The sequence below is a fragment of the Phacochoerus africanus genome, chromosome 10 (assembly GCF_016906955.1).
Source record: "Phacochoerus africanus isolate WHEZ1 chromosome 10, ROS_Pafr_v1, whole genome shotgun sequence".
NCBI lineage: Eukaryota > Metazoa > Chordata > Mammalia > Artiodactyla > Suidae > Phacochoerus > Phacochoerus africanus.
The window spans coordinates 87,812,951-87,826,709 of NC_062553.1; the positions used below are offsets into that span (position 1 = coordinate 87,812,951).

A 13,759-nucleotide genomic window follows, 5' to 3' on the forward strand; every position below is an offset into this window, starting at 1 on the left:
CATGGTCCTTTTCCTCAGGAAAAAAAAATGCATATTTTGTTAACAAATTTTTGCCTTTTGAATCCCCCATTAAAAATTCATAGAGTTCCTGGTGGCCTAGTGGTTAAAGGATCTGATGTCGTCACTGCTGTGGCATGGGTTCAATACCTGGCTCAGGAACTTCCACATGCTGTGGATGCAGCAAAACAAAAAAAAGCATGCCTATAATGGTTTTTATACATGTAAATAATTTAATTTTGCTGGGTGGTAGTCTGAATGTATCATGTACCCAGCACTACTCTAATTTCATGTATAAGTAATTTTCTATATAATACTAAGAATTTTACATTTGGGGTTTTGTGTGAATTTGAGCAGGCTTAATTTTTTTCTTTTGTTATCTAATTCAGTGCTACCGAGTATAGTAATAGGTGCCTACAGTAGAAACGTGCCCAAAATAAGTGCTGGAAAATTATTTGTTGCATAAATGAATGAATATGTGACTATGGGTTTAAACATCTTCACTTTAATAGTATTTTATAATGCCTAACTAGTAAATAAAACAGATCAGTAGTATAAAAAGCTACAAATAGAGAATTAAATAGTAGTGTGAAACATATGAGATAATCCATCTTTTCTCTTTGTAAATCTGTAGACTTGCACTCCTATTTCTATTGTTTATCTTTCAGTGTTGATGAGTCAAGCTCTGCTTAGTGATCTTAAATCACTTCATTCCAGCTTGTTGTCCTTGATAGATGTATTTTTCTTAGAGCTTAGTTTTTATGACCCTTTTTTCCCTCTCCTAAATAAACATGCCTAACACACCGTACCCCAGCTTTGATTTCATTGTTTGGCTGTATCAGAAAAACTTAGACTGGGAATTCCCATTATTTGCAGTGGGTTAAGGATCTGGCGTTGCTGCAGTGTTGTAGCAGCTGTGGCATAGGTCGCAAAAGCAGCTTGGATTCGATCCCTGGCCCAGGAACTTCTATATGCTGTAGGTGAAGCCAAAAAAAAAGGTAAAATTAAATTACAGAAATAAAATAATAAAAATAAAATTAGGAAATAGACAGCCTTCTCCCAAATTATAGGAATATAACATTAAAGGGATAGACTGTCTCTTCCCTTTGGTTCCTACCTGTAGTACTTTTTTTTTTTTTTTTTTTAGGGCTTCCGTTGTGACATATGGAAGTTCCCAGGCTAGGGGTCGAATTGGAGTTGCAGCTGCCAGCCTATGCCATAGCGCCAGCAACTCAGGATCCAAGCAGCATCTGCAGCCTACACCACCACAGCCCATGGGATCCTTAACTCACTGAGCAAGGCCAGGGATCCAACCTGCATCCTCATGGATGCTAGTTAGGTTTGTTTACACTGAGCCACAAAGGAACTCCCTACCTGTAATATTTTTAAAACTCTAATGCCTGTTGCCCTTGGTACTAGTATCTGATAGAGCACACAGTTATATATTTGGTAATAGCTAATTCATGGTGGTCAGGAAAAGAGATCATAATGTTCAGGTTCTCTAGGTGATGTTGTCTCTAGGCATCTTTCCAACTATTACCATTTTATGGTGTTTATGAGATAAAGGGAAAATACAAAGGAAATCACCAGAATAAGCTAAAAATAAAAACATTTGAAATCTATATAGTATTGGAAACAATTGTATATTTACATATCTCTCAAATTTTTTTTTCATTTTGATTACTGCAGGACCACAAAAATTCCAATAGCCAAGGGTATCTAATTTTTTTGGTTGTGTGAGACTTTAATGATAATGATTATATTTTGAAGACTTTCAAAGCACAGAGGTTCGGAGTACCCGCTGTGGTGCAGCAGGTTGAGGATCTCGCATTGTCTCTGTAGCAGCTTGAGTTGCTTCTGAGGCTTGGTTCCATCAGTGCAGTGGATTAAGGATCCAGCGCTGCCACAGCTGTGGTTCAGATTTGATCCCTGGTCTGGCAACTTCCATATGCCATGGGTGTGGTCAAAACCCCAAGCCTCCCAAAACAAAAATGAAAACAGACAAACAACACATATGCAGAGGTTGGAGGAGAATAAAAGAATTGATTCTGGGACTATAAAAAAAGACATGGGAAGAACTGCTTGAGACTCTGTAGTTGCAAGTTAGAGATTATTTTTAAATTTTATCTTTTTCTTTCTTTAAGCTGTGAAATGGGAGTTTAAACTTCTCCTTCTGTATTAAGTATCTTTTGCTGATTCACAGATCATCCCAAATTTAGCAGCTTAAAATAATAAACATGATATTGTACAGTTTTTGAGGTTAAGGATTGGGGATTGGCCTACCTGCTCTTTGATGAGGCTGGAATCATCTGAAAGCTTGATTAGGGCTGAGGTTTGTGTCCTAAATAGTTCAGTCATGTGACCCTTGGCAGGATGCCATTGTTCCTTGCCTAATGGGCTCTCTAAAGAGTTAGTTGAGAGGACTCATGACATGGCAGCTGGCTTCCTGAGAGACCCAAAAGGAAGAGATCAAGCAGACAGTTTCTCTAGTCACACACCATCCCTTCAGCTTTTTTCTCTTTGTTAAAAGTGAGTCATTAAGTTCAGCCTACACTCAAAGGGAGAAGGGAGTTCGATTCTACCTCTTGAAGGGAGGAATATAAAAGAATTTTCAAGAAAGAAAATCAGGTACCAAATGCATTATTACAGATAAACAGCCTTGTTCCTTTTGGTGCTTGGGGAGTGTTTGAGAGTAAGGCCTCTAGAGTTAGAGTTCTTGGGTTCAGATCCTGGCTCTGGTTCTCATGAAATCTGTGGCCTTGGTCAGTATTCCTATCTATAAAATGAGCACGATAGTAATATCTTTTTAGGGACATAGGGAGGACTAAGTGAAAAAAATGAAGGTAAAGTGCTGATAGTGGCTTTTATTTCAATTAAAGTTAGCTATTAATTTCCTGTTTTCCCTACTAGAACACAGCAGTAACTTGGATATAGAGGATTTCTTTCTGTAATGTTATTAGCAGAATGTGAATTTAAAGTATCTACCATGCTAACCTGCTTATTTTTATTCAATTTTAAAATTCTGCTTATGAATACCTGCTTAATCTTAAAGACTTGAGAAATTCAGATGTGCATGTATGTGAATATAACATATATATTTACATATACTACATGGTTTGAGCCATAGTGTTCAGAAGAAATGCATGTATATTTTAATCCTGCCACACTTATATTTTTAATATCTTACTGTGTTGTTAAAAATTCTTCAGACATGTTTTTAGTAGAACAATCCATTGAATTTCTTGATTTTTTTCCTTAGGCTAGGCTTTGGAAATAAAATTCCTCTTTTAGGCTCTTGATATAATAATATTAATTTCTTGAAAGTATGTGCCAATTTATATTTCCAGCAGTAGCCTCACCTTGTTTGCTATTCCTAATACAGTGGTATTGGTCTCTAAAAAGTATTGGTGGCTCTTGAGAGCCTAGTTACAGTAGGAAGGCAGAATTGCATTAAACCCCATGGAATTGTGTGTGTGTGTGTGTGTGTGTATGGATATTTTCCAGTCTTTTTGCATTAATTTCTGTTAGTATATATACACACATATATACTTAATGCATAAATATGTGTGTGTGTGTGTGTGTGTGTGTGTGTGTGTGTGTATTAACTGTGAAAGTATTACGTAGGAATAGATACAGGTATATGTATTTTCTATTTTCTTGGAACTTAAAATATAAGGCCAACCTGGATCCTTATAATTAAGATATACCAAGAGTAAAATACTCAGACTCACACTGTTCACTTATTTATAAAAGATATACCTCAAGAAGCAAATAGTAAGGTGAAAGTTATCTATCAGGCTTCAAACTTACTCCCACATTGAGGAGACGGCTCCTTTTGGGGCCAGATTAGCGTGTCCGCCTGTGAAAAAAATAAACCTTTGGTTTACATTACTCTTTTCCCTTCTAAATATAATACATGAAAATCTGTTGATTAATAGGAGTAGAAATTCAGATCTGTTATTGTTTTTCCTAAAGCTTGCAATTAGTCTCTTAGTGTTCCTTGTCATTCCCCCCTCTGGAAACACCCTCAGTTTAAGATGCTGCTGATCAATGGATGATCTTTATTTTACTTTATTTAAAAAAAAAAAAATTGGGAGTTCCTGTTGTGGCTCAGCAGTAACAAACCCAACTAGAATCCATGAGGATGCAGGTTTGATCCCTGGCCTCGCTGGCTCAATGGGTTAAGGATCCAGCATTGCTGTGAGCTGCTGTGTAGGTCACAGACTCAGTTGGGGTCCTGCTTTACTGTGGCTATGGCCATAGGCCAGCAGCTGCAACTCTGATTCGATCCCTAGCCTGGGAACTTGCATATGCTGCAGGCGTGGCCCTAAAAAGCAAAAACGAAAAAAACAAAAAAGTATGACTTTTGGCTGCTTGTGTGGTATGTGCTAATTCTGGGCCCAGGGGTCAAACCCATGCCACCACAGTAACAATGCTGGATTCTTAACCTGTTGAGCCACTAGAGAACTCTTAAGATGATCTTTAGTTGATCTTTTGTCTATGGTTGCACCCTCAGCATTTGGAAGTTTCTGGGCCAGGGGTTGAATCCCAGCCACAGCTGTGACCTGTATCACAGGTGTAGCAATGCAGGGTTTTTAACCCCCCCCTGCCATAATGGGAACTCTCATCCTTATTTTAAATTGACTAGAAAAGTTTTTTAAAAAGCTACCAGTCATATATAGTTTATTTTGTCCAATAGGTGTCAAGTTTACCTAACACAAGAAGGAGATCCCTATTTAGTTTAAGGTGGGTTTGTACTTTGTTAATGGCATATGGATTCTTTTTTGGGAAGGTGGGGATCATGGTGGTAAAGTTAGGGAAAAGGATCAAGAGAATAAATGATTATTTAGAAGAAAGAAGGAGGAGGACTCATAGCTATGTAATCTAATCTGAGGTTGCACTGACATGTTGACCTAACATTTGTAAAATAATATTGTATTAATATTACCATTGGAAAAAATTATCTCTAGTTATCAGCACAGTTCATTCAATTTAGATCATAAAAATCACAACTTGTTATTTAAAATTTGTAGCTATCAAATCTTTTTTTTGTGTTTATTCAGCAAATACTTATTGAGCACTTACTTTGTAGGAGGCACAGTTTTTTTGTGTAGAAACAGCTTTAGGGCAACGTTTTATTTCAAACTTTTTTTTTAATATTATGAAATTCTGAAACCAGGGAAGCATTTGTGTGTGTGTGTGTTTTAATGAAACTTCGTCTGAGCCATTTTATTGGCTTGATTTCCTCTTGTGAATAAGTTTATAGTCACTATATGGCGATTTATCTCCCTCTGCTACTGTATTTTTAACATGTACGTTATTTGTAATAAGGTTAGTTTTATCAAAGGGATCTTAAAAAGTAGATGATATAAATGAATACGTTTCCAAATGAACCAAATAGAAATGTAAGAGGATACATAAATTTCATGACTAAAAATTCTGAATGGATAATCCAGTCTCTCAGAGACTGGCATGTTCTGTTGTTTGCTAATAAAAACCTGTTTAGTGTGTTCTTTAATTCTTCTGAGGAGGGAAAAGGACGAAGTCGGTCTCTGAGAGAAGTTGGAAGCTCCTTACTTTGTCAAAGTAAAGCTTTTACAATATTTTGTAGGTATCACTTTTTTGTTGGTATGCCTGTTTCAAACTGCAGCGCTTTCAAGTGAACGGGTTACAGGTAGCATAAGCTGTGACACGGGCAAACAAGTTAGACAGCCACCTTTATTTCCAGCTGCGGGACTGGGTGTTAGATCTCTTCCAGAAAGAAAATTTGATTAATGGCTCTTTTCTAGAGTGAGGACAATTGCAGACTTTTCTTCTGCAGAGCGTGAAATGTGCCTCTTCCTGCCGAGGGGCCTCGTCCTAGCCGCGGATCCCGCGACCACTTCCAGCCTCAGGTGTCCCTCTCGCCGCGGGCCGCAGCGCTCTCCGGGGCGGGCGTCCGGGACTTCCTGTCTGGGCGCGGGGCGGAAGGATCGCGTTGCCAGCCGAGGCGGCCGCCGCCGCCGCCGCCCCTGCCGTTAGGTGGTGGGGTTTCTCAGCCCGGCGGCGGGAGGCGGGCCGCCCTCGGCTTCCTGTCGGAGGACGCGCAAGGATCCGGGCGTCTGAGTGTGTGCGAGTGCGTGAGTGTGTGTCGGTCGCACGGCGTGTGTCTCCGGCCGCGGGTTCCGCCTCCTCCCCTGTCGCCGCTGCTCACGGTGTAAGTCAATGTGAAGCAGCAGCTCCAGCCCCGGGATAAACATGGCGACGTCTCTGCATGAGGGACCCACGAACCAGCTGGATCTGCTCATCCGGGCTGGTAAGGACAGGGGAACTTTCCTCCTGTGCATCGGTGCAGCTGGAGAGGAGATGCACAGGAGTGGGGGCGACTCCCCGGTGGTGGTCAGTGCAGGGGGTACCGTGTCCACCTCAGTCACTGGGGCGGCGGGGTGAAAGGGGGTTAGTGAATGAAGTAATGGAGGCGACGAATCAGGAAGTGATCACCTTGGAGAGTAACCTGCCTCGAATTCGGCGCTGTCGCTTCAGGGTTGGTTTGTGGAGCAGCGGCGGCAGCTGCCGGGCGGAGCGCTGGCAGTGGGTGCCGGGGAACCGAGCCGCAGTTAAGTTGGGGACTCGGGGGCGGACGAGTTGTGCGCTTCACCCCGGTTGCCCAGGAACCAGGAAGTGAGTGAGGCTGTTGTCTCCCGGCTGCGCCTGCCACGCTGTCTGACCGGAGAGGCCGCTAGTGCCCGCGGCCGGGGGCGGCGGGCTTCTCCCGTGGACGCTCGCCACCCCCGCCCCGTTCTGCTTTCAGACTTGGTTCACAAATCCTCCACTTCCGCATGGACGAAGCAGCCCCGGGCCATGTCCGGTAGACCGATACCCGCCAAAAAAATGCTCTGACCCTTCTCTTCACATCCCCACCTTGTGCGATCTGAGAAGTAACGGTTCGGGGAAGGGTCACTTAATAACGTGGAGCGGCCCCGGGTGGGGTTTCTCTTGGGGGCCCGCCTTCCCTACCTCATTTAGTGGGCGTCTGTGGAGAAGTAGGTTTGTGCCCCTTCCCTCGTGGGTTGTTTTTTAGAGGGAGAATGGGAAGGGCACGGAATATGTTTTGTATCCCTGACCTGGAGGGTTGGGGCGTCAGAGAAGAACGTTTATTTTTGTAAACAGTGGGTGAAGGTGGAGGAGTGGGGCGGGCGGGAGGTAGTCTGGGCCCTAGGGAAGTCTCAGCACGGAATTGCCCCCTTTTCCCCTCCCCCCCAAGCCTCCCACCATAGCGGAAGCGCCTGGGAGAGGACAGAACCGACGAGATTGACAGGTCTCTGGTCCCAATCTGCTCGCTAAGATGTTCCAAATAAGAACGTTGGTTTCTGGGGGCGGGACTCTGGGCCCGCGCTGGGCCAATGAAGATTGGGCGGGAGTGAAGCTGACAATGTACGCATGGAATTGGAGGGAAGAGGAGTGTAAACACGGAAGTGGCCGCGGGGGTGGGGGATGTGCAGCGCCAATGCTGCAGCGGAAGGGCACGGACTTAAGTTACATAGAAAAAGCAGCTTTACCTAATAGCGGACGGCGCAGCGAGGGCCTTGAATAGACGTAGCAGTGCTTGAATACTGTTTATTTACTGTAATGAGCATAAATGTTCCTTTCCTTGGGATCTGTTTCATATTGCCATCGATGGGAGTTGGAAGATGGGCAATATTCACCTAAGAGTATTTCTGTAAAAGATCTTATCCTCTGTTTTCCATCCATTGTTTTTAGGTAGGGAAGTTTGGTTGGTGAAACTGTGATTCATTTCCATTGGGAGAAATCATAAGCATACATGTATCTTTAAATTTAACAGAAGAACATAATCTGTAAAATATAAGGTCCCAAAGAAAAATCAGTTTACTGAGTAGTGATTAAAACACATTTGACAGTTATTTTCTGATCAGAGCAAGAACTTAAATATTAGTGGAAAAGAGGCAGAGTACAACGAGAGCTTGTTCCCTTTGTATATGTTTAGTCCACTAATAATACTGTATCAATTAAGGGATGGAATTTTTGGCTTTATATTATTGGTACTAACAATACTTTTACTAATTGTTTGGGGCAGTAGTGTTGAACATGTACCTTTCCAGAAGTATTCCCAGGGGTTGTGAGAACCTTAGTATAGCCCATGCAGTTAGAATTTTGAAAAATACTCTAAAGGTAAGAGGACTTATTTTGCTAACAGAGGGTATTTTTTTTTTTTTTCATAAGCTTTTGGAATTTTGAAAACTAAGGTGACCTGTAGAGTTACAGTTTGAAAATATAAAATTTTATCAGTTTTTTGATAAGTTTTTTTTTTTTTAGTTAAATGCTGTTTTTCAGTTCTATTGCCTTTCTTTAGTGTATACAATTTAAGTTTACCTTGTGATCATAATGTTCTGTAAAGAATACATTTTACAGGTGTTCCTTTATGGCACAGTGGGTTAAGGATCCCAGGTTGTCACTGCAGCATCTCTGGTTGCTTCTGTGGCACAGGTTTGATCCCTGGTCCAGGAACTTCCACATGCCATGGGCCTGGCCAAAAAAAAAAAAGAATACATTTTACATATAATCGTTTTCAAATTACTCAATTATGTTCGTGTAATATGAAGCTCCTTTACAACCCTTGTTTTAGAAGGAAATTCGAGACAGGTTTGCTAATTTACCCAAGGTTTATTCATTGAGTTCAGTGAGTTAAAAGTTGAAAAGGGGAAAATGACTCAGAAGATGCAGAATCATGGATCTAAATTTTTATTGCTTGCAATTTTTGATGATATTGGGAGAGTAATGTCTCTGAGGTTTGTATTTGTAAGTGAACATTATTCCCTTGAGGAGAGTCATCAAGTGTGAGAAATCTTTCTTCACAAAGATCTTACAGTCTTAATTGAGGAGATAGATGAAAATCTATATAATATATAAATATGTAATATATATAAATGTTAATATAACTACAGTGGTTACTGTGATGGGCTGATGACTAGTGTGGAATGACTGATACTAAGGAAAACTTCTAGAGAAGATAAGCTTTATATTGAATACTGTTAGTACAACTGTTGATTCTAAGAACAAAAAAAGCATTTAGTATAACCACTACTATTATATAAGACGCTAGAGGATATATTTTTGGTTTTATTTTCCTTCTTTAGAGACTTAACTATCAACTAGCTTTCAGCTTTAGTTACCAACATTCATGCTGTCAGAAGGAGTTTGAGTAAAGAATGAAGTCAATAAGTTTATTAAAAATAACTCATTTTTACATACAAAATATTTTTGTGGTAAATATTTTTTATTTTTTTTTTATATACAGCTTTCACTGGCAACATGATAAATAAGAGCCTTGACCCTGAAGTTAGGAGATAAGTCTTAATCCAGCTGTAACTATACTAGCTCTTTAAGGCTTCATTTTTTTTTTTTGGTCTTTTGTCTTTTTTGTTGTTGTTGTTGTTGTTGCTATTTCTTGGGCCGCTCCCTCGGCATATGGAGGTTCCCAGGCCAGGGGTCGAATCGGAGCTGTAGCCACCGGCCTACGCCAGAGCCACAGCAACGCAGGATCCGAGCCGCGTCTGCAACCTACACCACAGCTCACGGCAACGCCGGGTCGTTAACCCACTGAGCAAGGGCAGGGACCGAACCCGCAACCTCATGGTTCCTAGTCGGATTCGTTAACCACAGTGCCACGACGGGAACTCCCTAGGCTTCATTTTTTGCAAGAGGACAGGATTGACTAGGAGATTTCTAATAACTTTTAAAGCTTTAAGATTATAGGTGGCTCAGAAGTACTTTTTAATAGAAAGTGATGGTTCTCTTTTTCTTGGTTTCTTTACATCATGTGAGTGAATTTGTCTGTAAGGTTGTTATGTAATGGTGAGGTTAATTTCTTTTAGCCAATCATTGTGCCAAATTTGAACTAGAGGCCATGTCTGTATGTTGACTAGGACTGTGATATAGTTTATTTAATAATCTAGGTTCATTTCTTAATAGGAAATGAGTTTATAGGAGAAATGAATATCTATAGGAAAAAAAATGAGTGTTACTTTCTTAGTATTTATGCAAAAGTATGGTGTACATGTGGTCTGGAAGATCTTCAATTAAAAATATTCTACCTTCTTATTCTCAAGTATGTATTTTTTCATCTTTTTTTGAGAAATTGAAAATCGAGAAAGCGGAGAATTTGGGAATTAAGAAATACGGTAACCAGAGGTAGTGCTCTACTTTAACGCAGTTATTGAATGGAAAGGAGAAATTTTTTCTGGAACACGGATAGAGCAAATGTTCACAGACAGAATAAATACGTCTAGTTTGTCAAAGTTCATTATGAAATTTGAACTTGAAAATCTTATTTTTCATATACTATAAATTGGACTATCTAGTATCAATCTTGAAAAGTTCATCAGTTTGAAAAAATTAGGCTGTGAAAAGATGAAGCATGTGTTTAAATAAAACTAGGAGTGGCATTAGTTTTTTTAATTTATTTGAAAATGTGTTTAAGAAATTGCTTTTCAGAATTCATTGCAGCAGTAGTATCAAAATCATATGAAAATTGAGTTAAAGAATAATATCAGTGTGTAAATAGTCATTCGGGGTAATTCAACATCAGACAGTTTTCCTTTAGAGACAAATTTTGTAGGTGGAGAGGGGCAGACAGAAGATAAGTTTTTGATAATTATTTAAACTACTTGTGTTATCTATAGTATAAATGTTCAAAGCGATGCAAAGGAATATTTATGAAAAGCTTCAAAACTCCTTCATGTATGAGTGGATAAAATCCTCTTGTACTTGTGGAAATGAAATCTTTTCATCTTACTTTTTCGTCTACACACTGATATTTATGTTTAGAAGCTGAAACTTACAGAAATAGGATAGAATTTGGTGTTATTGATTATATTTGATAGTAAGTTATAGCTGCATGTTTTAAAAACTAAAATCTCTGATATGGGGGATTCTGGGAGTCCCCCAGACTCTTTGAGGGGGGTCTGTGAAATCAGAATTGTTTTCATAATAACACTAAGACATTATTTGCCTCTTTGCTTTCATAAGTGTTCAAGAGGCATTTTCTAGATGCCTTGACACAACGTAGAATGAAGAAGCAAGTGCGAGAATCCAGTTGTTTCCCACCATGTATTAAAAAGGTTTGCAAAAATGTAAAATAAAGCTACTCTCTAAATTTTTCTTTGTTTTATAAAATTTATTTCTTATAAAAATAATAAAGTTTTCTTAGTTTTAACTTCGAATAGGAGATAAGTATCTAAAAATAGGACTTATATAAGAAAAAAACTCTTTGCGATCCTCAGTAATTTGAGTGTAAAAGGATCCTTTGGTCAAAAAAGTTTGAGAATAGCTGAATTACAGTTTTATTTAGCCTACATTTTTTAGTACCATAGCCACTAGCCACATGTGGTGATTGAATATTTGAAATGTGGCTTGATAAGCTGAATTTTTAATTTTTAAAAATTTTAAGTGATTTAAACATGAAAACTAGCAGTGAAGAACTTCTTTATATTGATTACATGTTGAGAGATTTTGGATATACTGGGTTAAATGAAAGGTGTTACTTTTACCTTCTGCTTTTCTTAATGTGGCTTCTGGACGTTTAAAAATTACACATGACTCTTGTTATAGAGTGCTATTCTAGAAAATAACTTTTTTCCCTTTTTAACCTTATAATATGGCTGTATTGGTTAGAAAGTCAAAGGGGATCAGGTAAAGATGGAGCATCCCGAATTTTTACTTTTTCCCCCTTTCCATTGCCTTCATTTGTGTTCTTCAGTCATCTATTACTCTTACAGCCTTAGGGTGTTAGAGGATCAGCTGTGATGTCAGGTGCAGTAGCTGAGTGATTCCCTTGTAATATTAATTCATGGTCTGCGTGTAGAATACCATTATCACCTAATGAAGTGTTTCCTAATTTTTTTCTATTGCTCTCAAATTAAATTGCTCTTAATTTTTATTTTTGACTTTTAAGAACATTGTTATGAATTAGATCCATTGCCAGCATTCTCTTCTGCAAAGCTGAGAGGTATGTCTCTTGTCAGACTTAATGACCAAGTTTGGTATTTAGTAACAGCTGTTGAGTGAGTCTGGAATAGTCTCCTGTGCAAACACCAGTTGATTAGAAAGCTAGAAATGGAATGAGAGTAACCAATAGTAAAGGAACACAAAAGCAAATTTAGTTTTTGACACTGATTAAAATTAAAATAATTTTGAAATTGCTATGATATATTTATTTCTTCAAGAAGTATTGACCAGCAATGCCCACTAGTAGTGATAAGTAAAGATGATACCCATCAGATTACTTTTAGCTTCATTGTTTTTGTTTTTAAGATGAGTTGTTTTATTTCTTTAACTCTCCCATATATTTCATACACAGGCCTAGAAAGACAACAGTAAATCAAGTTTAAGTAAGAGATGAGGAATTTTCAGCCTTCACTTATAAGTTGGCTTACTTTGATTGCACAGCACTGTTAAATTCATATTTACCTTTGAGAATTGTGCAAAATTTTAGTTTAAATTGTATTTGAATTACTGACTGAAACAAAATAGTATTGAAAAGTTTTCAAAAATTATGGAAACTTGAATAGGAGAAATATTTCTTAAATTTCTGTTACCAAAAAACTGCTTGTTATGTCAACAAAAGAAGAGATAGTATTCACTTAGAACACAGTGAGTGAAGTGATTTTGGAAAGTCAAATTATTTTGCATCATTATTTTGTTTTGAAATATCTTACTTCCATTTATGTCTTTGATACTCTCTGAACCATTAATATAAGTTTCATGAGGCCACAGATCTATTCACACTTGTATCTCAGGTTTATAGCACAGAGTCTGGCACTTGTTAAATCCTCAATAACTGTTTGTTTACTGTCCATATAGTATTAGATCTTATTGATAATTCATAGGGAATTTATGCATTTGATATTCTTATCCTAAATTTAAAGTATAAGTGACTATTTTTAAATTTGTATATATTAGTTTTACTCTGTAAATATAAAATATTTTAGGGATATAATATTTTGAGTTTGGGGGAAAGGCGATGTTTAGGTCAGAAATATAAGCAAGAAAATTTTCACTGATATAACTAACATGAAATCATGGTTTTGAAAATAAACCTCAAACCACATAAGAACTCAGGACAGCATAATGTATATAACTGCTGGCAAATTTCATTTTGTTTACAACTTAAAACATTAAAAAAGGGTAAAATTCTATTGCTGTATTATTATCAAATACTCAAAGCTCTGATTTTAATATGGTAGAGTTTTTAGGGCGTGTCTTAATACAATTACATAAGGAATTAATTTACCCAGGATTTATTAATAGCACCTAAGACAACAGCTAAATTGCAACACAAGCAGACTTTAAAGAGAATGAAGTTACTAGAATAAACTTGAAAAACCTGAGCATCTACTTCCCAAGGTTCTTTAGTGCACATGAGTATTGTAGGGAGGAACTTTGGGGGTAGGGGGGTAATTATTTTATACTTACTAAGAGTAAGTTTCTGAAAGTTGAGCTAGAAAGACTGAATCCTTTGCTTCAGTGAAGCTGCAGATAAGAGTAAGCAGGGTCACCTAAAGATAGATTTACTTAGAGGTTTGGCTGCCTCTCTGGAACTGTTTAGCTTTGAGCAGATTTCCATAAATGGAAAGAGCAACTGGAGAGACTCGGTACCTTGGTTGAGAGTGTGGATGATGTGCAACAGGTGGTAAAATAGTCACTGGATTTTTTTATAAATGCTCTCCAAATGACTGGTGCTAAGGCCTTAGCTCTTGGTGAATTT

The 13,759-nt window shown here is 38.4% G+C and overlaps 1 protein-coding gene across 15 annotated transcripts in view; it reads left to right on the forward strand.

The window, feature by feature from the left end:
* ELF2 (E74 like ETS transcription factor 2) overlaps positions 1-13,759 on the forward strand; it is a 102,868-nt gene that overhangs the window by 72,110 nt on the left and 16,999 nt on the right. For 2 of the 15 annotated variants that reach the window (XM_047751713.1, XM_047751714.1), the window contains exon 1: positions 5,967-6,292. The exons of 8 other annotated variants lie outside the window; for them this stretch is intronic. In XM_047751713.1, coding sequence (XP_047607669.1) covers positions 6,235-6,292 — 58 coding nt within the window. In that variant the 5' untranslated portion in view covers positions 5,967-6,234. Of the gene's footprint in view, positions 1-5,964; positions 6,293-10,785; positions 11,115-11,980; positions 12,002-13,759 lie in introns of those variants that run through there. 5 more of the 15 variants (XM_047751711.1, XM_047751712.1, XM_047751717.1 and 2 more) reach the window with 5 other exon arrangements.